This window comes from Strongylocentrotus purpuratus, unplaced genomic scaffold, assembly GCF_000002235.5.
Source record: "Strongylocentrotus purpuratus isolate Spur 01 unplaced genomic scaffold, Spur_5.0 spur5_scaffold_7, whole genome shotgun sequence".
Classification (NCBI taxonomy): Eukaryota; Metazoa; Echinodermata; class Echinoidea; order Camarodonta; family Strongylocentrotidae; genus Strongylocentrotus; species Strongylocentrotus purpuratus.
In genome coordinates, this window is record NW_022145613.1 from 10,397,469 (window position 1) to 10,421,460 (window position 23,992).

The 23,992-nt window shown below is 39.7% G+C and overlaps 1 protein-coding gene across 1 annotated transcript; it reads right to left on the bottom strand.

Annotated features, from left to right (window-relative positions):
- Positions 1 to 5,347: 5,347 nt before the first annotated feature.
- On the bottom strand, positions 5,348 to 22,788 carry LOC580972 (solute carrier organic anion transporter family member 4A1). Its single transcript, XM_030974005.1, has 12 exons — positions 20,260 to 22,788; positions 19,060 to 19,250; positions 17,327 to 17,541; positions 13,322 to 13,474; positions 12,432 to 12,531; positions 11,525 to 11,646; positions 10,564 to 10,818; positions 9,701 to 9,893; positions 8,119 to 8,287; positions 7,178 to 7,398; positions 6,522 to 6,586; positions 5,348 to 6,069 (listed from the first exon to the last, which is right to left on the bottom strand). Exons 1-12 carry the CDS (start codon positions 20,644 to 20,646, stop codon positions 5,777 to 5,779), a joined length of 2,364 nt encoding a protein of 787 aa, XP_030829865.1. The 5' UTR covers positions 20,647 to 22,788; the 3' UTR covers positions 5,348 to 5,776.
- Positions 22,789 to 23,992: the final 1,204 nt, after the last annotated feature.

Here is a 23,992-nt window from a genome sequence, read left to right on the forward strand (position 1 = left end):
CCAATCAAATGACAAGGATCCACGTAGGTGTTGTATAAAATGACAATGATTATCTGAAATTTTGAAAAGTGCACTTCTACACAACCATGCTAAACCGTGCATTGAGATGAAATCAGGTGAATTGAACTAGAATTGCAATATTGATCATTGTACATTGGGTATTTTGATATTCATAGGCCTACGCTACATGGACATGTGTTTCCTCAAATGTAATGTCCACCAAGAACTTTGATATGAACGGCTGAGGAATTATTCTCAAATCCTCATAGAAATGGGAAAGTATTACGTTTTGATTTCATAGCTCTGTCAAACAGTACCGTAATCTGCAACGCTAAAGAGTGTAGGTGCAATGTTGGTATAGCAATTTTGACGACTGATTTATTTTCCTGCAAATCTTTTTCCTTCATGAGTGCAGAAACAGAATGACTACTTTTACTTTCTCATTGTTAAATCTTGTAAGGCAATACAGTATATCCTTCTTTAAAATCCCTTTCTTGGGTAGAATTTATATCACCTTAATTGTATCAATGTTGTTCCAATGTACTACATCGTATATTGCAGCATTGTGAAAGAAACGAAGCAATGACAAAATCAGGGAATACTAAATTCTTCTCGCAATATCTATGTATCTTGTTCCTCAATTTTACTGTAAGACTCGAGTGATGTGCCATTATAAATTTATTAATAACTTTTTGTAATATTTTGTTCTCATCTAAGAGTATTTTACCACTGTTTCTGATGAAATTATTGAGATGCGATGTTGTTGTTTTTTTTAAATCACGAGTCTGCTAGTGTTCTGTTTACTTTCACACCTCGGTCACTCAACCAGACCGACTCCAACCCGACTCCAACCCGAATCCAACCCGAATCCAAGCCGACCGATTCTCGGCCATTGGACATTTTTCGTTCGGCATGTTGTCGGTCTGTTGTCGGTCTCGTGTCGGTCTCGTGTCGGTCTCGTGTTGGTCTCGTCGTTGTGACCGGGATATCATTCCATGAAGACATAATGATTTAGAATGAAAGTCTTTCTACGAACACAGTGACTTTGGAATATATATATTTCTGATGTGATTATGAGATACCTTGAGGATGAAGTGTAATGAAATCAATTCTATGCATTCCAATCATAATGTGTATATAAAGATGATCACTCAAAATGATAATTTATTGCAATACAAAAATTGACAATCTCATTGTAATGACTGCATTGCATTCTTTCTTTTGTCTATATGTTGCATGCTGAGACGTTTTTTTAAATGAGAAAAACATGTAGGCCTATGACGATGTCTTTTCTATTACATTCAGGAAAGTACACGAATGATAGCTTTAAACTCCTTTATAACACTTACTTTATATCATTTTTTGATAACTGCTGGAAATTGTGTGTGTGAGAGAGAGAGAGAGAGAGAGAGAGAGAAAGAGAGAGAAAGAGAAAGAAAGAGGGAGAATGAGAGAGAGAGAAAGAGTGAGAGCGAGAGAGTGGGAGAGAGAGATAGAGACAGAGACAGAGAGAGAGAGAGAGATAAAGACAGAGACAGAGAAAGAGAAAGAGAGAGAGACAGAGAGAGAGACAGAGAAAGAGAAAGAGTGTGTGAGAGAGACAGAGACAGAAACAGAGAAAGAGAAAGAGTGAGAGAGAGAGAGACAGAGAAAGAGAAAGAGAGGGAGAGAGCGACAGAGACAGAGAAAGAGAAAGAGTGAGAGAGAGAGACAGAGAGAGAGACAGAGACAGAGAAAGAGAGAGAGAGAGAGACAGAGAAAGAGAAAGAGAGAGAGACAGAGACAGAGACAGAGAAAGAGAGAGAGAGAGACAGAGACAGAGAGGGAGAGAGAGAGAGACAGAGAAAGAGAAAGAGAGAGACAGAGACAGAGACAGAGAAAGAGAGAGAGAGAGGCCGACAAGTGGGGATACCGTATGGCATATGACATGGATGAGAGAAATATATTAAAATCTGTTCGACCACTTCAATATTCGTCCACCTCAAACTATGCATGTATGGAACATGGAATTAGCATAACTGTTTATATAAGAATACATAAAAATATTCAAAAACATTACCCATAAACGTTCATGAATTTTACTGAGACAAATTGTCAATTTGTTCAAACTAACTGTAAATATCTGAGGAAAAATATACTTTTGAATTGAAATGAACTAAATTGAGTTTCCTCTCTTGAACAGATACAAGTACATTATAGTCTATCTTACAAATGCCTTAATACAAACGAGTATTTATCCCACGGCGCCCAATCTCCCTTTCTCTTCTATATAAGATGTCCTTCTATATTTAACAATCCTGAAAACGAAACACCATTTATTTTTCACTCTCTCTTAAAGACCCCCATATAGGGAGGCCTTTCTTCGATTGTTCTATACGGGCGCTGTTTTGCCACTCCTATTTGCTCGCTCGTAAGGTTTCTTTATTTTTAGGAGGGTGTTTGAGGTTGTTTCTAAGTTTACTAAACGGATTTTGCTTTTGACTTCTCTGTTATCCTTACTTCGCAAATGACAATGCTTTCTCGGACTGCTACAGGAGCTTCGTTGCTTAGATACCTTTTTGGGGGGTCCCTTTTCCATCATTTATTGTAAGGCCCGTTAGTTGGGGGAGGGAGAACAAACAAAAATTGCGCTGAAAAAGAAATCACGAATTAAAATCAGTCAAAATACATTAATGCTACAATCATTGTATAGATTCGACTTATTTCTCATGAAACATACATTGGTTGCTTGATCTCTGACGTTCTCTTCCGCTTTCCATATCTTATTTCATTTACTTCTCCATCTCTTTCATGAGTTCCTTTTCTCGCGTTCTTCGATTCTGCCTTTCCCCAACTATTTTCACCTTTCCTTCTTCCTCTATAACCTTTATTTCTTGCTCTCTCTCTCTCTCTCTCTCTCTCTCTCCCTCTCTCTCTCTCTCTTATCTCTCTCTTTCTCTCTTTCATTTTCTGTTTTGTTTCCATCGTTTATTTTTCCCCTTTTTATGATCATTTTGAAAATCTCTCTCAATTATTTTCTCTCGTTTTGTTTAGCTTCCCAGTCCTCTTCCAACTCTTTACAAATCTTTTCGGAAGAACCATTACTTAATTTTGTCAAAATTTATGGCATATTTTGTTGTTCGCTTTTCGATATTTTTAAAAACACGTGAATTAGTCCGTATTGCTCAAGCACAATATTTATTTCAGAATTATAGCACTAACGCTTGGCACTAACTCTTGAAAAGCTCTAATTTGGGCAGTGTCCTTAAATACTAGTACCTTTGCGACTAAACTGTAGATACCATTAATAACATTTCAGCCAGTGATTGCAAAACCTTACTTCTTTGTCAAACACCCTCATTGGTCATTCATTTGTATGTGCATAACGGGCTTTATGTCCACTATAAGCCCTTTTGTATATTTGACTTTGGTTTTCGTGCAGACGATCATTGAGTACCGCTCGCCCTTCTTATGTTCGCGGGGTTGTTTTCTTATTTGTTGTAATGAAAGAAAGTTCAGACAGTAGCTACAACATCATGTCAGTTGCCATCGTCTTTACTGTTCAACATTTTACCCGTACTTTTATTTGATTTGGAGATTATTCTGGCTCTGAATGGGAAGAATTGCTTTACTGTTACTACGTGAGGGCGTTATTGTGATGCCAGTTATATATATATCGAGTATCTGCAAATCTGTAACTTTTTCTATTGATATTTTCATTTGAAAACATTTATGAAATTGTAAAATGGATATCTCATACACATACAATGAAATACAATATTTTGTAAACATAAAACACTAATTTACTAATATTCCATTGAATTTGTCACAATAAGCTAATTTTGACGACTTCATAATTAAGTCAAATGTTTTTTGTATACTGTGATGCACATAAACGTCTAATAACCGCTTAAAACTAAGGTAAAATTAAAGCATTATGTTGCAGATATGCATGCAACGACAATATATTCCTAAAAAATAAAAATAAACATAACATAAACAAAAAGCGTATAAAATGTCTTTTCATCTTTTTAAAATGTTTATTTGAGCAAAGTACTGTATTCATATACAAGCAGTAACGAAATGCATTCAAAACATGTTGCTGTTTTGTATCTTAAAAGGTATTACTATAATTATTACAACATTAAAAATAAAATAGAGCAAGTCATGCATTTGTCCTCAATTGCACGAAAAACATCTTAGCAAAAAAAACAAAAAAACATTATATTTAGCCGTTTCGTCTTCACTCTTACTGAAGTAAAAAAAACGAGGCGATAATTTTCATTGTCCTGTTAAAGATTCATCATTAATAATCTCCAAGTTTGGAAGCGCTTAGTGATTCTAATAAGCGCTATATAAAAACTGAGTATTATTATTATTATCATTATAACTTCATTAGAATTTAGAGACAAAAATCTATACACATCCGTACATGTTTAATAAGGCACTTAGATGATAATGGTCATATCAAACGTTTAAACTTTGGCAAAATACAAGGAACAACAAACAAATATCAAGTCTCTTTGGCAATTGATACAATAAGGTTCAACTTCATCGGACAAACTGAACATACTGTCCACCATTAACTAGTGTACGACATATATGGCTGTTGCGCACTAACATTATTGCCCGATTGCAAATATAAGACATGAAATTGTCATCGCTGTCCGTTTTCATTAATATCAATATACATTAAAAAACGAGAAAAACACTGAAACATTCAAGATAGAATTATAACTATTCGAAATATACATAATCATGATAATTACAATGCACTGTGAGGTGTAATCATCAACTCCGTACATATTATGTCCCTACTCTTGCGACAGTACAGCGTTCGAAACTTCGAGCCTTAATCAATTTCAGGTATAGCCTAGGCCTACATATCCCCAAGATTGAATAACAAAGAGACATTTTCGAGCCTATTTCAAATACCAAATCGGTTTACTTCTATGATTAACGTGGCATTTTAAAATGTCACACTTTTCAGATGCACATGCAGATACAAACCAAATACCAATTGTTCTCAAACGGGACCCTTTTACTCGGATCACGCCTTGTGTGAATAATCCGGATTTCTATCTTGGTATCAGTGAAGGATCGGGAGGGGTGAAAAGATTTAGAGAACGTGCCCCCCTCCCCCCTCCCCCGGCCCCCTCACTCAGTGTTATTTAGGGTACGCATATGCATGTTCCCTCCTTTTGAAAACACCCTCTAAGTCCGGTGTGTAAAGTCAATACGGGCCGGATTTTTGTGTACTACGCGCCGGACTTTAGTGAGTGAAAAGTACCCCGTTACCGAACATTTTGGTAACACGCATGGTATCCCTCCGTTCACGGAGTGGGGGGCCGGGCCCACTCCCCCCCCCCCCCCCCCCACACGACGTCATATTGTTCATACATTAATACACATCTGAATACAAACCGAATTTGTACTTGTCTATTCCATCCCTCCACAGTAAAATAAGCCTTGACCCGCCGCTGTGAAGAAGCTGCGCGTTTCTATTCTCTATATCACTATGATGCAATGCCCGCTGAACACGAGGCGTCAATTCAATTGCGTTTTCACCTCCGCTAATCAAGCGTGTAAAGCCAATAGCGCACGTAAACGCCAATATTTAACACAATGTTTCCACTGTTCATTTTGCATTATATACGATGTCATCCGACTCTTTACAACGTGCGTAAACGTACGGCCGCTCCACTCGTTGACGCACTCTTACGTCAGGCAAATAACGCCTCGTGCGCATGCAGGCTGCAGCTGGCATAGAACAGTCATTTCAAGCATGCAGCAGTCATCAGAGTTCAGTCGTCGGAACTCGGGTTCTCGCCCGCGGGCCGTACACGTCCCTTGCGTCCATCTTCTCCTCCTCGGCAGGCGTGTAGCACCACCGAGAGAGCACCAAGAGGAGGAACGATGCGGACTTGAAGCACACGACCAGGATGAGGAAGTACCTGGCGAACGCTTGGTTGTCGTAGATGAGACACGCCCCGGACCCGCTACAGCTCGACTCGTCCCACTTGATGCAGGCGCGATCGATGACCAAGCCGAAAACGATGGGTGCTGGAACGGTACCTGGTTTTGGAGTATGGGTTCAAAGGGTTAAAAGCAGAACCACCGAATTTAAGAAAAGAGGGGAAAACACTCTGTCCCTCAAATTGTGAGATAAACTATTAACTGGCATAGTTTCAGCTGAAAAGTTAGAGAGCGTAAAACACTACGTGCAGAAAAAAGAAGGAAATATTAGAATACGTCGCTGTCATATTTTTGTCATTTCATTCTCTTGCTGATTTTTTAAAAATAACTTTTAAAACTTAAAATGAATGAATAGGTTGATAGGATTTATATCTTTCTTTCATATTTTTACCTAATATGCTCATTGTAATGATTGCAGGAGACCGAGACAGCTTTCCAAAGGACTGGTTTAAAGTAAAACTATTGTAAATTCGAACTTAAGAAAATTTCATCCTGTATTAAACCTCCTACACATTTTAAAATTAAATGCCCGTCATTGAATTCAAATTATCACCAAAATAACTCACCTAGACCGCCATAGAAGATACATTGTACTCCCAGTGCAAACGCTCTCTGCGAGTACGACACAGACCTAGTGTAACATAAAAAAAAACGATGTAGAAAAATAATGAATATTGTGATGACTTTTTAAAAGTCTAGAGAAATGTGACTTGTTTAAGGTCAGATCAACATGAAAATAGCCCTAAAAATGTGGATTTGTAATACTGTAAACAACAAAAATCGTATGTTTGTGCCCCCCCCCTGAATATCCGACAGTAGACTAGTTTACTAACACATTCAAACTTAAAAACCGACATAGCAAAAAGTAATCTATGCAGACTGGATTCCAAGTATTGTAGTTCATCCATTAAATGTCATGTAAATGGATATCTCGTCACTAGGTCCCCAGGAAAGAAACATCTATACATTTGAATATGTTATTGAACGGTCTAAACATTATTGTGTTTTTCCATAATAAAAGCTACTCAGGTGCGGTTCTAGAAGAATAGTTGGGGTTGGGGCTTGCATGGGTTTTGTTGCATTCATTTACTGCATATACCTTGCTTAGTTTGTTTATAATCAAGATTTTTCGGGGAAGGATGGGGGGGGGGGGGGTTGAGCCCCTAAGCCCCCTCTAGAATATCGAATGAATCTACTGCAGTATGCTACATTACGTTATTACCTCATAGTCGCAATCCAAGCCGGGATTGTCGTCATTGTTCCAAAGAATGCAAACAACCATATCAATACCAGGTACAGCCATTGCACATTACACCACGTCTGGCAACGCCCCGGTTTAGCACCCCCGTACAGGAACGGTCGATCCCCGCTGTCCGTTGTGACGTCATCATACGTAGGTGTGGACGTACCGTTTAGCATAATACATCTGCAGTCGGTGAATACCTGTAAAAGGAGAAGTACCAAATTGAGCATGGAATTTCTTGCGGAGGTGAGGTTGTTACTCAGTCATTAGTGACGTTAATTATTTTTAAAGGAATCAAGGCATAAATTTGTAAATGTCACACTATTTCATAAATGCTTTTCTTGCTTTGCGCTGTTAACCAGATTAATTAAAAACAAATCTAAACTGTCTTTTGAATGTCAAATTCTCTCAATGAAAACGAAAAAGGATTCGAGGGAGAGTTTCCTAGGGTGTGCAAATACGTGGCAGTTTTATCGTTGTTCTTAGATTGATATTACTCTTAATGCTCACTATACACATGCGTCAATCAATTGCGCTATTACCTGCGCTTATCAAGCCTTTGAAGAAAATAACTGCATGCGCCAATTATATAAGCGTTTGCAATGTCTCAATTTTTCATTCACATTTTGAAGATGACACCCTAATGCCCACTTCACACGATGCGTCATTTGCTGACGGAGTACTGCGTCAGCGACCTGCGCAGTCATTGACACGAGGAGAGAGAATGACCTCTACAAAAAAAAAACAGTGCTCTGTAATACTAGCGTATTACTTAATTCGGTTCACAAGCTTGAATAGCGCAGGTAGTAACCTGGAAATAAACCCTTGTGTGCATCGGGTATTTGGGGACACGTCAAAGGCCGCGTCAGTCAGGTGAATGACGCATCGTGTCAGCGGGCATGTATGATGTAATTCCTCACCGTTGTTCCCGCGTCATCGACGTACTCGTCCTCCCTACAGCCTGCATAGCAAGGCGAGAAGTACATGACATTGTCCTCTCCGCATACGGGCTCGAAGTACTCCGTACAGGTACAATGGGAATTGCATGCAGAGATGAGCGAGACTTCATCCGCAGATATACGTGTTGAACTAAAGGGGCAACAAGAATTGAATAAGCAGATTTAAATTGTGAATTTTAGTTCAAAAGAAAACAAATTATCCATCCTATTCTTTAAACAGATACTTAAATGGATTAATCGACGAAAGATAAAGAGGAATAAAGGCACCTGTTAGCTTTATGCACGATGAGTTTTAATCAGGATCGAAATCAATTATATTTTAAATTCGAATTAAGGATCAGTGGACTGAAGAAGAAAAAAGGTAAGAAACTTGTTTAAGCTATACACACACACACACACACACACACACACACACACACACACACACACATATATATATATATATATATATATAGTATGTACGAAAACCCTGGATCAACCAATTATATACATGATCTTAAAAGAAATTAACTTGATACATGCTTGCTGGTATGATAGCTCAGCTCAAACTACTGCTTTACCTGGCGGGTAACAGACCAGGGCCCCGTTTCACAAAGATCCTAAGTAGAACTTAACACTAAGTTGGACTTAAAAGTTATGGACAGCCATTGGAGCCTTAAAACGAAATATATTCAAAAGCAGAAATTCAAGTATTTTAGACTTTTTATAAATTCCACATCCAGAACATGAACTCTCCTTGATGATAGAAAATATGAATGATTTGAATCAACATTTTATGCCTTTCAAAATAACTTTTACAAAATATTTTCAAAGATGCTAATGGCTTTCCATAATTTTTAAGTCCAACTTAGAGATAAGTTCAACTTAGAATCTTTGTGAAACACCCCCCAGACCCGGGTAGGGTACAAAACGCTATATAATCTACCAATAAATCAAATTTACGCTTGCACAAAATACATGATCGAATAATAATGCTTTTATTAAGTTTGGCTTGAACTCCTTCTCGCATCCACTAATTACACTTTTCATGTGAAAACCCACGAGGTAGATTTTTTTGTAATACCTTTGTTTTTGTTTTAGGACCTCGATTGCAATTTTATTTATGGATCGTTGTGGGGTGAAAATGATTGAGTATTCACGCGGGTCCTTTCATGCCCGTTTCCCCTGCATTGCCTTTTCCAGGATACGTTATATTTCTGTCTATGGTCTATGGTGTTCATCACTCAAGTACTATACAGTCAAACCTGCTTTAGTGACCACTTGTCTACAAAGACCACACGTTTGGTTTCCCTTGAAAATGGTTTCTCATTGAAACATGTACAAAATTAAGGAACCTGTCTACAAAGACCACTTTTTGTGCTTCCGTTGTGCGATCGCTATAGACAGGTTTGACTGTATGTACGTACTAAAGGAACCTGTCTACAAAGACCACTTTTTGTGCTTCCCTTGGACGGTCGTACTCGCTATAGACAGGTTTGACTGTATGTGCATGCTAGGTAATTTCAGGGGAGTCTGTAGCACACGACATCAATGCAATACTTACGTTTGGTATTCGACAGTAATCCCTGCTAGTGGTGGATTAGGGCAGTGCATGAGAAAACCTAGTCCCACTAATAATGAGGCGAATACAGAGCAAATACTAAGCTTCAGTAGACCTTCAAACTTTAAATCAAACTTCTTGATTATACCGCCACTGATGATGGACCCCAAAAAGTGTTGCGTCATCACAATAAATCCTGTAGATAGATAAGAACACAGATAGTTTGAAACAATTATTTTGTTTTGATGTTGATTTTTTTTTTTTTTTTTTAATTGTAGTTAAGGAAATGAATTTATCTCCGATTCTAACTAATAGATGATAACTCCTAAGTTTACCTTAAACAAAGTTTCATGGACTTCAGAAAGAGCTAGATTTTTTTTTATGAGGCTATCCTGTATTAAGAAGATATCATTATCATCATTTATGATTACAATTTTTTTTTAAATCTTGATAAGGTGATTACAATGTTCATAAATCATCTTATTCACGCGAAGTCCGAGAAACAATATATTTGGGAGGCTTTGGGGGCTTCGGAGCTCTTGCGTTATTTGTTTTCATGAGCCTCGCGCAAATTCATTTATAATCTAGAAAGGGGGAGGGGGTAGCTTCATCTCCCAGCCCCCATCTAGAATCGATAATGGTCTTAAAGCCACACTGTCCTACTTGTAGCTACTTGCTCCCTCTATATAGAAAACAATGCCTAATCGGTGACCATTGGTCACCCCCATGATCTTCGTTTTCGTATGTTAATTGAGAGCTGAGTTGATGAGATAACCACCTGTCCAGTATCCTTTCTGGTCGGTCTAATCCCTCCAATAAAGTAGTACAGATAAGCTTTAATACAATTATTGATGTATTTATCTCACCTAGAGATTTGCCGACGTCTCTTGCGTTCATATTGAACTGCGACTCGAAGAACTTGGGTGTGAAGACGAAGATGCCCGTTCCGATGAAATAGTCGGTGGCGGCCTCGAGGGAGAGGAAGAGGAAAGGGACGTTGCTGAGGATCTTGACGAGGGCTCGTGGAGCGTCTCGTATCGAGTTACCAAGCCCTGGTCGACTCACGAACTCGCTACCCTTGTTCCCTTGTCGACGCCGCTCGCGTTGGTTCTTTTTCATTCCTGATATAGGGTTCGCGGGTTGAGCGAGCAAGGTAGAGAGGGGGGGGGGGGGGTGAGGGGAGCAGAAATAGGGAGAGAGAGAGAGAGAGAGAGAGAGAGAGGAAGAGAGAATGAATAAGCAAGATAACGAGAGAAAACGTGCGTGTGACAGACAGTTAGTCATTAAATGAGAGAGACAGAAAGAGGGGAATGAGAGGGAGGAGATAAAAATACATGTATAAGATTACGATTAGGCCTATATGACATAACCTAAAACAAAAAGGTTTGTTCATTATATCAAAAAATTAGAATAGACTTTTCGTGTCCATCTTACTAAAAACGTTTGAGAAATATCTTTACTCCTGTTTGGCCCCAAACAGGTAAATTTAACCCTTTTTTTTAATATAAAAAAGGAAAAAATAGTGCTTTCCCCCCCCCCCCCCCAGCTTATTCTCCGGCTGACTGACTCGTCGCTAAACGTTTTCTCATGAAATTGGGCCCCCTATTGGCCCCTCCCTTGTCGCCGGCTGGATCCGCACCTGGGGACATGTACCCTCTGGGCAGTGGGCCAGAAATCAGTGGCGTAGCTTCAGTGGGTAGCTACGCCACTGATTTCTCACATACAATGCTTGCCCCCAACAGTTCTTCAATTTCTAACTTGAAATATCTTAACTATTAATATACAAATTGACAGATCTTTGCTGTGCGTGTAGGAGGTAGTATTTACCTGGTAGGGCTCTTGGGAAGGCCATGATAGTAAACCCTGAGAGAATGACGAGGCTGGCACTGATGAGAAACCCCAGCCACCATGCACCTACCCAGAGAGGATTATCAGGAGTGATGGTAACGCTGAAGAAGAAAAAATGAGATGTTCAGAAAAAAATTATGGGATTGGCAAACTACATGTATGCATATGATAATAATGGCTTCTTTGACATAGTAGTACTCATATCCGTCGCGTCATGAGGCTCATAGCGCTTAAAGATTATAGCCGAGATAGCCTAAAGTAACCAGAGTGAAAGCATATCAAGCATGATAAGAAACTCCAGCCACCATCCATCCACCTATACTAACGACCCATTGACTGGGCTTTAATATAGTAATATACATAAAACAAAACTAATGTCCAGTTATTTAAAAAAAAACGCATTCAGTGGCGTAGCATGAGCCCATTTATTGAGGGGTATGGGGGCACCAGTGAATGAAATTCGGGAGTGAGAAGAGGGTGTAAAAAGGGTGTTATTATCTTCTTGTATGCATCGCCTTTCTCGTCACCCTTTCTTTCTATATGTCTTCTCTGTATTTCTCTCTCTCTCTCTCTCTCTCTCTCTCTCTCTTTGTCTTTCTATTTTACATTAATGACTGTTTCTCGTTATAGGACACGTGACCCCGTAGCTACGCCCTTGTTTAATGATTAGGAAGCACTTTTCATGTCATTTAATATATATTTTTCTGACCAGCTGTCTTATTATCTTAAATTTGTTTTTTTGTTCCGTTTCTCTGACTTTTTTTCCTGGCGGTTCTTAAAAGAATGTTTGTTTGTTTGTTCTTTTGTTAGTTTTTTTGTTAGTTTGTTCGCTTGTTTGTATGTTTGTGTTTTTGTGTCTTTTTGTATTTGTTTGTTTGGCTCTTACCTTGACAAGTCAGAGTAGAAGTTGGTATGAAGGGAGAGCGTCATGGTCCCAATGAAATAACCTGCTGCTGGCCCAAAGCTCATTACCGCGTTGAATATACCTAGAAAAAAGGGGTCAGAGGAATTTATAAGCCAATATCAAAGGGCAATCCATTTTTCATTTGTATGAAAGCAGAAAAGTAAGATGAACCGAATGGCGAATGTTTGAAATATGAGATCAGTAAGTCTATTCAAATTCGCAGTTTAATAAGTCAGTGCATTGCGAGGCGTTTGCGGATAACTCTCCCGTTAAAATTATCAAGTATAAAAAAAAATCTCCTTAAATTCTGTTTTTTCTCCCAAGTGCCTTCTCCCTTGGGGTATGACTCGTTCTTTTAGTACTGCGTGTTGAAACAAATGGTAAAGTTTTACGCCATAACATCACAGAGACATTACCGGTTCAGCAATTTTGAGGAGCCCCTATACCTATAGCGAATACAACTTTCAAAAATTGTTTCCGATTTCAATCTAACTAAGTTTGGGTCTAAACAATATAATAAACTAGAAAAGGAAATTCAAAGAATCTCGCGTTGGAACATGTCAAAGAATATCAATCAATTGCAGAAAGATTTTGTTTTTCTTTCCTTCTACCACTCCATAGGTAATTCATATCGACCTACAACTTTACATTTATTTGTATTTAGTGCTAAGGTGAAGAAATTGATAGTTGTAATCTATTTAGAAGAAAGAAAAAACATCAAGCCATCATCATGCTCAGTGTTTCAGCTATCTCACTGCCCATAAAACGTTCGAGTGATGTAGTGTCGCGTGATAACTTTTCTTAATGCAAACACAAAATTTCTGAGAAAAAAATCAACATTCAAAATCATTAAAGAATTCATGGTACCTTACCCATGTATAAACCGAATGTTTTGGTGGAGAGGTTGTCATCCAAGTACGTCACCCCGAGGGTGAAGACTGGCGCGGCGGCGAGGCTGTTACATAGCTGAGCTAGGACGAAGAGCCATAAGAATCGCGAAGGGTCGCCGCCATCTCCTCCGCTTTCTGAGATGATAATAACATATACAAAATCTAGATGATACACACATTTGTACATATTAATATTACTTTTATAAGTGATTGACATATGGATATTAAAAGGTATGGTAATAATTTTATAATCATTGGAAAAGAATGGTGAATGATTGGTCAATGTTTTTAAACGTCATTATCATCCCCAGACAACATATCCAGACCTGGACAACACTAAGGACAACTTCCCCTCTAACAAATACAACCAGAGCAATTACCCCTCGAACAACTACCAAAAGGACAGTTACCCTTCGAACAACTACCACCAGGACAATTACCCCTCGAACAACTACCAACAGGACAGTTACCCTTCGAACAACTACCAACAGGACAAATACGTCTCTAACAACTACCACCATGACACCCCTTGAAAAACTACCGCTATAGGACAATTACCCCTCGAACAGTTACCACCAGAACAATTACCCCTCGAACCAACAGCTACCAACAGGACAATTACCATCCAAACAACTAACAACAGGACAGCTACCCCTTGAACAACTACCAACAGGACAACTACCCCTCGAACAACTACCACCAGGAGAGCTACCCCTCGAACAGCTTCCACCATGATAATTATCATCCAAACAACTAACAACAGGCCAGCTACCCCTCGAACAACTACCAACAGGAGAGCTACCCCTCGAACAACTACCACCAGGAGAGCTACCCCTCGAACAGCTTAATTCCACCATGATAATTATCATCCAAACAACTAACAACAGGCCAGCTACCCCTCGAACAACTACCAACAGGAGAGCTACCCCTCGAACAGCTACCACCAGGAGAGCTACCCCTCGAACAGCTTCCACCATGATAATTATCATCCAAACAACTAACAACAGGCCAGCTACCCCTCGAACAACTACCAACAGGAGAACTACCCCTCGAACAGCTACCACCAGGAGAGCTACCCCTCGAACAACTATCAAAAGGACAACTACATGTACCCATCGAACAACTACCAACAGGACAATTACCCCTCTAACAACTACCAACAGGTCAAATACCCCTCTAACAACTACCAACAGGACAGTTACCCTTCGAACAACTACCAACAGGACAAATACGTCTCTAACAACTACCAACAGGAGAGTTACCCTTCGAACAACTACCACCAGGGCAATTACCCTTCGAACAACTACCAACAGGACAGTTACCCTTCGAACAACTACCACCAGGGCAATTACCCCTCTAACAACTACCAACAGGACAGTTACCCTTCGAACAACTACCACCAGGGCAATTACCCTTCGAACAACTACCAACAGGACAGTTACCCTTCAAACAACTACCACCAGGACAGTTACCCTTCGAAAACAAATACCACCAGGACAGTTACCCTTCGAACAACTACCACCAGGACAATTACCCTTCGAACAACTACCACCAGGACGATAACCCTTCGAACTACTAGCACCAGAATGATTACCCCTCGAACAACTACCAACCGGACAGCTACCCCTCGAGCAACTACCAACCGGATAATTACCCTTCGAACAACTAGCACCAGAACGATTACCCCTCGAACAACTACCAACAGGACAGCTACCCCTCGAGCAACTACCAACCGGAAAATTACCCTTCAAACAACTACCAACAGGACAACTACCCTTCGCACAACTACCAATAGGACAGCTACCCCACGAACAACTACCAACAGGACAATTGCCTCTCGATCAACTACCAACAGGACAATTACCTCTAGAATAACTACCCCTCGAACAACTACCAACAGGACAGCTACCCCTCGAACAACTACCAACAGGACAATTAACTCTAGAATAACTACCAACAGGACAACTACCCCTCGAACAACTACCAATAGGACAGTTACCTATCGAACAACTAACAACAGGACAACTACCCTCGAACAACTATTACCGCATTTTTGCTTTTGGCTTATGTCATGCTACCCTGGCCATCCAGCCAAACAGAAGAGTTCATGCACCGAAGTATACTACTTTGTTCAAGTTTGTTTGTTATTTTCTTTCACACTTCAATCTTTTCAATTTAAATCGATCACGTGGGAAGCTCGTTACGGTGAATGACGTAAATCAGGTGACCTTGATTGTGACATGAATAGAACAGAAAGAGGTCAAGTTCATCCGAGTTTAGTTTCGAGACTGAAAGGATACAAATAGATTATTATCAATGAACGATATTCAAATAAAAAGGCAGAGAAAATGCGCATAATCTCGTTTGTATGGACTCGTTGTGGAACCTGCATGTACATGAACATTATTTTGTTATCTATTCTATTAGACTGATCAGACACAACATTTTTAGGGGAAGCAGGCCTGCAACAGTATTAGTAACAAAAGTGAGCTTTAGTGCTTGTGATGCGATTGTATGTCTGGTTTAAAGCTAATCATCATGCGCATTTGAATGTTTTGAACAGAAATTTGACACCATTTAAATACTGTGAATGATCATCATCATCATCGTTATTATGCATTAGACGAGTTGTTTGGATCGGAGAAAAATATATGTACAAACTATAATAACAGTTTGCTGGAGATAACATTGCACTGAAAAACAAAACCCATGTTTGCTCGTAGGAGATCGCGTGTGAATACCGACTTGGTCGGGACGACTAACTCGATTTCTTTATATAGATTCCATTGCTCATTTTCATGTTAATCGCGTCTTCGAGAATCCAAGAAAAAATAATAATTCGTCATTAATACATATTTATGCCAAATGTGAATAACATCCGAACTCAGTTCCATGTCAGAACCTACAGGAAGGACCAATAATCGACCAACCGAGAAGACCCGCGTGGAATAATGCTCTTGATACATTATTTTGGCACATATTTGCAGCTGAACATGTGCCTATATTATATTAATGTATTTTTAATTTACTGAAGATATGCCAACGGGTCGGTCCCCCCCCCCCCCAACTTAAAAAAAAAAATCGCCACTGCCAAGTAGGATAGAGGTGAACAGACCTTAATTTTTTTTGTTCCATTACTAAATTCAAAATTGGGAGTAACGAACGATATTGAATGGGAAATGACGCAAAGGATAGGCGTCTATTGTGATGCGTCTTTCAAGCGTCTAACAACATTTATCACGCATGCCGTATCTATTTTACCGTTAAATTCTGAAAGAAAGGGCGTCGACTGCCAAACAAATCGGTATTCTTATTTTAGAGCACCAAGGTGTCGGATAAAACCACAAAAATGCTGGATCTGTTCCTAAGCATTAGAGGCAAGCAGAAAATCGTATAAATCGGGAATATATACCTTTATATAACATTGTGAACAAATAGAGTAAAGTTTTGGTGGTCATTATATATTGATGTCATAACTAGATATACGTCGATGAACTACGAGATAACAAAAAGCGCAAAGTCATTTTCCCATTTGCAACTAGCTATAGTGAGGATCGAATTTTTTTCTCAAAACTATATTGCATAGGCCCTACATCACGAATGCTACACGGGAATCATTCTAATTAATTTCTAATCTGTCAATATTAGACGTACTTATTTCTTTGCATAGGTCAATCTTCCACAATAAAGGGTAAAGTACATCGAGAATTGGTCATTTCAAGCACTATTAGCTTCTCCTCAAAACACTTTCAAATGCTAAATTCATCGATGTATCTTTTAAAAATGAAATGTTCATGAAAGAACGGATCAACATAAAGTGCGGAAACCGGTAAACAAAGAGCAAATTTGGGGAAGAAGGAAATAGCAGAAGAAATTAGAAAATATGCAGGACAAAAAAAAAAGGGGGGGGGGCAAAAAAGAATGTAATAAAGCAGTTACATAGAGGAATGTGACAAAACAAAAAAAGTGACAAAATTAATTAATTACCAGTTTCATTCCCTGCACCGCACGTGTCCATTGCCACGCCCATGCTGAGGTTCGATAGGGGGCACACCGCTTGGTCGGAGCCCCCACTGGACCGGTCCTCGGGGTTGTAAAAGTCACTCAAGAAGTGAGGTAGGGTGAAGAGGATGGACCCCAAGGCAAGGAACATGGAACCCCAGCCCACCCATAGGGGCTTGTGACGCTGCTCACCAATATATCTAAATATAAACAGAAAACAATGAACAACATCAACAACAATGACATGTCATTGGGTTCAACTTAGTTTCTGCCAAATCTAACATTAGTAGGAAAGCTTTGTATCCGCTCCAGTGGACTTTTCATCCATTCCTGTCAACTGTTTCAAGCTCAGTGAAACAAAAACAATATTTCAATAATTTCGTTGATAAATTATTTATTACAGTAATAGTTGGATTTATGAAGCACCTTTTCCTAAGCGCTGAATAATATTATATCTTTAGCCGGACTTCCGTTACGGTAATAAAACGCTCGAACATTCAAAGAATTTCTCTTTACCTGTTACCACTTATCCTACTTCCTTCACCGGGGTCGAGAGAAGGAGAAATAGATTAATGTCTAGCTGAAGGAAGTTAGTGAAACGACAGGATATCAACCCCATACTATAGGCCCGTCTTCACTATCTCGAGATTGCCAAATATCCAGCTATTTGAACTATCCCGATCGCAAACTATCCAGCTATCATTAGACCGAAGTAGCAAATTAGCTGGATAGTTGGTCGGGATAATATCCCAAGATATCTCGGTCTAGTTTGCAAAATAGCCCACTATTTCCCAACTAGCGGGATAGTTTGCGACCGTCTTCATTAGACCGAAGTACGGAGTCAAATATCCCGATCCCATCAGGCACAACGATTTCCGGTTTTCCGCGCACATGCGATCTATACCGCTCAGCGCCGCGCTAGTACAACTAGTAAACACGGAAAACCGCAAACTAGACCGAGATATCTTGGGATATTATCCCGACCAACTATCCAGCTAATTTGCTACTTCGGTCTGATGAAGACGCAAATTAGCTGGATAGTTTGCGATCGGGATAATTCAAATAGCTGGATATTTGGCAATCTCGAGATAGTGCAGACACGCCTTTTGTGGTCTCTGGTCCGGTTACATAATCTCTCTGATAGCCTACGACTTTTAATCCCCACTGCACTAATTATAGCTACTTGCGCCCTCTATATAACAAACAATGCCTAATCGGTGACCATTGGTCCCCCGTGATCCTCTTTCTCTTATGTTAATTGAGAGCTGATTTGTTGAGATAGCCACCTGTCAGTGACCATGCAGGGAGGTCTAATCCCTCCTGGCCAGACTAGTGCAGCGGGGCTTTAATTAAATGCCTTATCCTTATATATATATATATATATATATATATATGATACAGAATTTTAAATCTGGCATAGAAATTATGAAAGGGAAATTAAAAATCATATTTCCTCTCTCTCCATTTTCAAGGTCTTCATGGAGTAACGAAACAAATTGTTGGTATTTTTAACCGACCTATACGTCATAAAGACCATAAAAACCATACTGGCGAACTGATACTAGCAATGAGATTGAGGGCGTGTCACCTCCCTACCCGTACCTACGCCAGGCTGATCATAATAAGGAACACCCGATTTCTTCTCATTTTCTTACAATGTTGTAAATTTGTGCCGAGGATTTACATAGATATATCGTTAGTATTTTGAAGCGACCTACGTAATAAAGACTGTAAAAAACATGCTGGCGAACTGGTAGGCACTGAGGATGATACCACTCTGGAAGCTGGTCAGCTGGAAGCGTTTCTCGATGGTAGTCACTGCGATGGAGACCATGCCATATGACGTCATCACCTGGACTATACCGATCAGGGAGTAGATCACCAGGTACGCTTTCACGTTCATGCACGCCTGTGTGTGTGTGTGAGAGAGAGAGAGAGAGTGAGACAGGGAGGGGGAAGAGAGAGGGGAGAGAGGGAGAGAGAGAGAGAGAGAGAGAGAGAGAGAGACGGAGAGGAAGAGAATGGGAAAGATATAGAAAGTTAGAATAGGAAATGGGAGGTGGGAAGGGGGAGATAGATAGGAACAACAGAGAGAGAGAGAGAGGGGGGAGGGGGAGAGAGAGGGGGTGGGAGAGGAAGAGGGAGAGGAAGAGAGTTGGAGAGGTACAGAAAGTCAGGATAGATGTGGGAGGTGGGGAGGGAGAGAGAGAGAGAGAGAGAGAGAGAGAGAGAGAGAGAGAGAGAAAGAGAGAGAGAGAGAGAGAGAGAGAGAGAAGAGAGTGAGAGTGAGTTAATATCATAAATCATTCTACGATTTTAGAGTACGCACTACATTTAGTTTAGCATTTTAAAAAAAGTATGACCTTTATCGTGCTGGTGTAGTATTGTATTACAATTTTCAAAAAATTCACTTAAATCTCATACTTGAAAATACTAAAGTCGAAATTAAATCCCTACTTATAAACACTCAATATCACTAATGCGGGCATTAATGTCATTGAAATGTAGGTCACCATTTCATCCCCTTCATTAAAAATAGGTATTATGTTATTTAAACTACCCTCTAAATGGATCCTGAAGAAAATTAAAAAGAGGACAAAAAAGACATGGGCGTTGCAAGATTGGACATGGGGGCTAAAACAGTACCCAACCTAAAATCCTGTGAATGAATAAGGCTATTATTATGTATAACTATACTGGCGTAATACCACCGGGTAGTGGCTGATTTTTATTGCGCTGGTACGATTTTCTTTCGTTTTTTAGTGAACATTTACTTTCATTTTGTGGAAGAAATATACCATAAAAGGAAGTTTATATGCCCTGATATGAGAAGACGGTTACCCGAATAATAGTTGTCTGCACCCCTCGCCCACCCACCCCCCCCCCATCCCATCTCGTACGTCTTTGATTAAACTTACCCTCATGCATCTAGGCTTGAATTTCCACCACCCACACTCTGGAGGATTCATCTCGTCATCGTCGTCATCGTCATCAAACGCGTTGTCATCGTCCATGTCGTACGCATCCCTCGACATCGATGCCATCGGAAAACTACCATCGTACGCGGGGGTGGTATTTAGAAGATTATCTTGTTGGGCTGGTTCGTACGGTGGCGGGTTCTCTACGATTCTCGTCGGCAAATCGCCGGGCGAGTACCCGTTCGACGGCCGGTTCCTAGTCGTCACATCGCCCTCAATGCCGGAGCCATCCTCCAGATCATCATACCCGACTCCAGGCTCGTCGTCGCCGTCATCGTCGATGTCGAGGTGTTGTAAGGTATGGTACATTGGCTCATCATTCGACATTTTGATTGACCTTCTCGTTGCGCATAAATCCTAAAACCGATTGATTTCTTACGTCGTATACCCGTCTATGGCACTGACAGGGTTAAACCTTGAGAGGTATAGCAAACCCTGATCGAGGTCGGGACGTCATGAACTTTGAGAAAACAATGCATGCAGCTGTGCGTTCAAATATTCATTGAGAATCTTCAAGGTCGTATCCATACGCTGTATTGTTATTGTCCTCTTTACAGACTATATTTTCGACGCGTTTAACGTAGACAATCAGAACTATATTCAGAAAAAATATGATTTCTCCTATACGGCAATTTCTAAGCAGTTCGTCAATGTACAGTTGGCTGAAGAGCAATGCTATACTTATGTGTTTTTCAAGTTCGAAATTGTCATATGCAAATCATGCCAAGAAGTGTCCTCTCGTTAATATTCCTTAAACAAAATGGCAAGCAGGCGTTGGAATAATTACATTACTTTTCTAAGTTGCTCTTTCGGACGTCAGCGTTGTTTCGTCTTTTTCTAAGAACTGTTTAGCGTTGCAGCCGCTTGTTACTCGTATGTTGTTCAACAGCAATGATATAGCCCAGTATTGTTCTTTGATCACTTAGTAAACTGTTTTGTCTATACATCAAAGTAAAGTACAAAGGTCGATGTGCTACTGATAGGGAATAATTAAAGTCGATACATAAACAAAGGGGTAATATCTATTTTTAAAAAAGCAATTTCAAAATGTTGATCCAGTTATAATACGTAGTCAATTTGAATTCTATCATACATGTAGTATATCCACGTGGATGATCTGAAGTGGTTTCCGACTCTGAAGATCGAGGGTCCCTCAAAATGCTAGGTGTTTCTATTAAAGCGTCAGTGATACTTACAGCAACTTCTGTTCCGCGGGCAATGAATAATGTAGAAATATATACCTCCTTCACTTCCAGCAAACAGTTCTCACAATTTTCGATTGATCACTTCATTCATATCCAAACTTTCTTCCTTCACAGCAGGCACAATACATGGACACCATGAGAGCCGTGGGCCTAGACCATTACTAATCCTCGAAAGCCGATCTTGCCACTATCTGCATAATGGTTCGCTTTTCAGTAACTCCCGCCTGTTCCGACGATCGTTTGCACAGACCGCGAAGCGAAAACAGAAATACAATTGTTGATGTTTACTTTCTTCCATTCGGTGTGCCAGAATATCATTTCTTCTTCACGCTCCCGGCACTGCAAATTAAAGTCAATAGAGCCCCAATTGTGATCTAGTTAGGTATATATACCTGCCTATTGAAGCCTGGGGGAAACGAGAAGAGAGTCTGTGGGGAAAAGAGAGAATTTAGAAATCCATTCACCTGTGAAGACAAAAGTAAGTGAGATTGTGCTTTCAAAATAAATTGAGCGACACATCGCGTAGGTGTACAACTCGTATTCGAGCCACGGACCTGGGATTTGGTGCTGATGGTTATTTTCAGGGGGGGGGGGGAGCACTTCACCGCCCATCAGTGAACAGATACCCCAGAGTGATTTTGGGGGTGGGGAGGATGTTGTTTGTCATAGAACTGCCAGACTTGTGTCTCCTCACACACACACACAAAAAAATTCTTACCTCAGCTCACTCGATGAACAAAAATTATTTAAAAACAAAAACCTTGCTCCTATAGGGCCCTTCATTCGAGTCACTATCACACTTTTATCCAAATTTAATGAACATTTGTATAATTGGCTCTTACCAACCTCATAACCAAATTATTTTGCGCTATATACTTCCAAAGGAATGACCGTTGATTTGTTATTTTGTTATTCTGTCATCCAAGTTTGCAAGATGTCAAATTTGATAAATGTGTTGACAGCAATACCTTTTAATGTCGAAAGAACAATGATACATATTCGTAGGGGCAGTACTGGCACCATAGGGGACGGGGTACCGGTCTTAACTCCATGCTTTGATGAATTTGAACATACAAGGTCATAGCTTGGTGGATGGTGTGGGACCGTATCCTATCATCCTCTTTCCCTCTCCCATAAAACACCCCCTATGTTTCGTTTTCATTCACTTCTATCCGCAGTTTGAATGGGGTTGCATGTGCCCCCATGGCTTCCCATGCCTACGCCACTAGCTGCCCCCCACGTCAGGAAACCTCGATTTTTTAAAAAAAAATAGTGATTTCTCTGTAAATATGAACCTCCGGACAGATGGTCTGCTATTCCATATGGGTCATCCAGGTACAATACCACCAAAGATAGGCGTGACGGGGTTATGTTGTTTAGAGGGGGTGGCCCTTCTTAAAATGATCCCTTTGTTGCAAATGAAACATACCAAAGAAATAGAGATTTTAAATTTATATGATACTTTTTTTTCAAAGGTCAAAACATCATGATTTGAATACAATGCTCGTCGCAAATGTGATATAAGAATAATAGCGTATATTATGAAGGGGGTGTTTATTCAGTCTTTATTCATGGACTTTAGCCCATGATTTATTCAAGAGAAACGGGTTCCTGCCGTTCCCATCCGACATACATCTAAACATTATGACCTTCCACCGTAACTACCACTTTCAATAGTTTACGGAAATATGTTTGTTATTGAAATGAAACATAAGAATTCCGAGAAAATTCTCGCTGGGGGTGCAACGCATCTTATATACCCAAATATCAACTTTCCATCACAACACCAAACGAGATGGAAATATCACATATTCGGGTACATCGATGCTTGACGATTAACCGAATATTTGGTATTTTCAAAATTCTCGGGGGGTGATTGAAGCCCCGAACCGACAGCGAGCCTCGATCGTATGCGCCTAAAAAGCAAATTATCCATTTTTAATGGAAGATAAATGGAAATAGCATTATAATGGACACCGTGTACAATTACTGAATTGTTTGAATATCATTACCCAAAACAAACAAAAATAATATTAATAATATTGATTCTAGAGCAGGGGGGGGGGGGGCACAAGTCCCAAGATTCTGAGACAAGCATCGTTTATCCATCCATGAATGAACCTGCATTCAATCAGCAGATGTATTATATTTATTGTATTATTACCAACGCTCCTTCTCTCCCCTTTCACTCTTTTTTATTTTTATTTTTATTGTTGTATCTAAGTTGAAGGCTGCGGGCACGTCAAGCTACTTTGCTTATTTCTGTAGCCCTCCTATATCTAATGTAGGCCTATGTTAATTATACATTCAATATATTTGTTTAATTTCGTTTATTATCTGTATAAAATTATATACACTTGAAATAATGTATCAAACCATATTATATGTTCATGAAAATGTATGATGAAAAAAGAAAGAAGATGCAGAAACCAATAAATCAAATCAAATCAAATCAAAATCATTAGGGT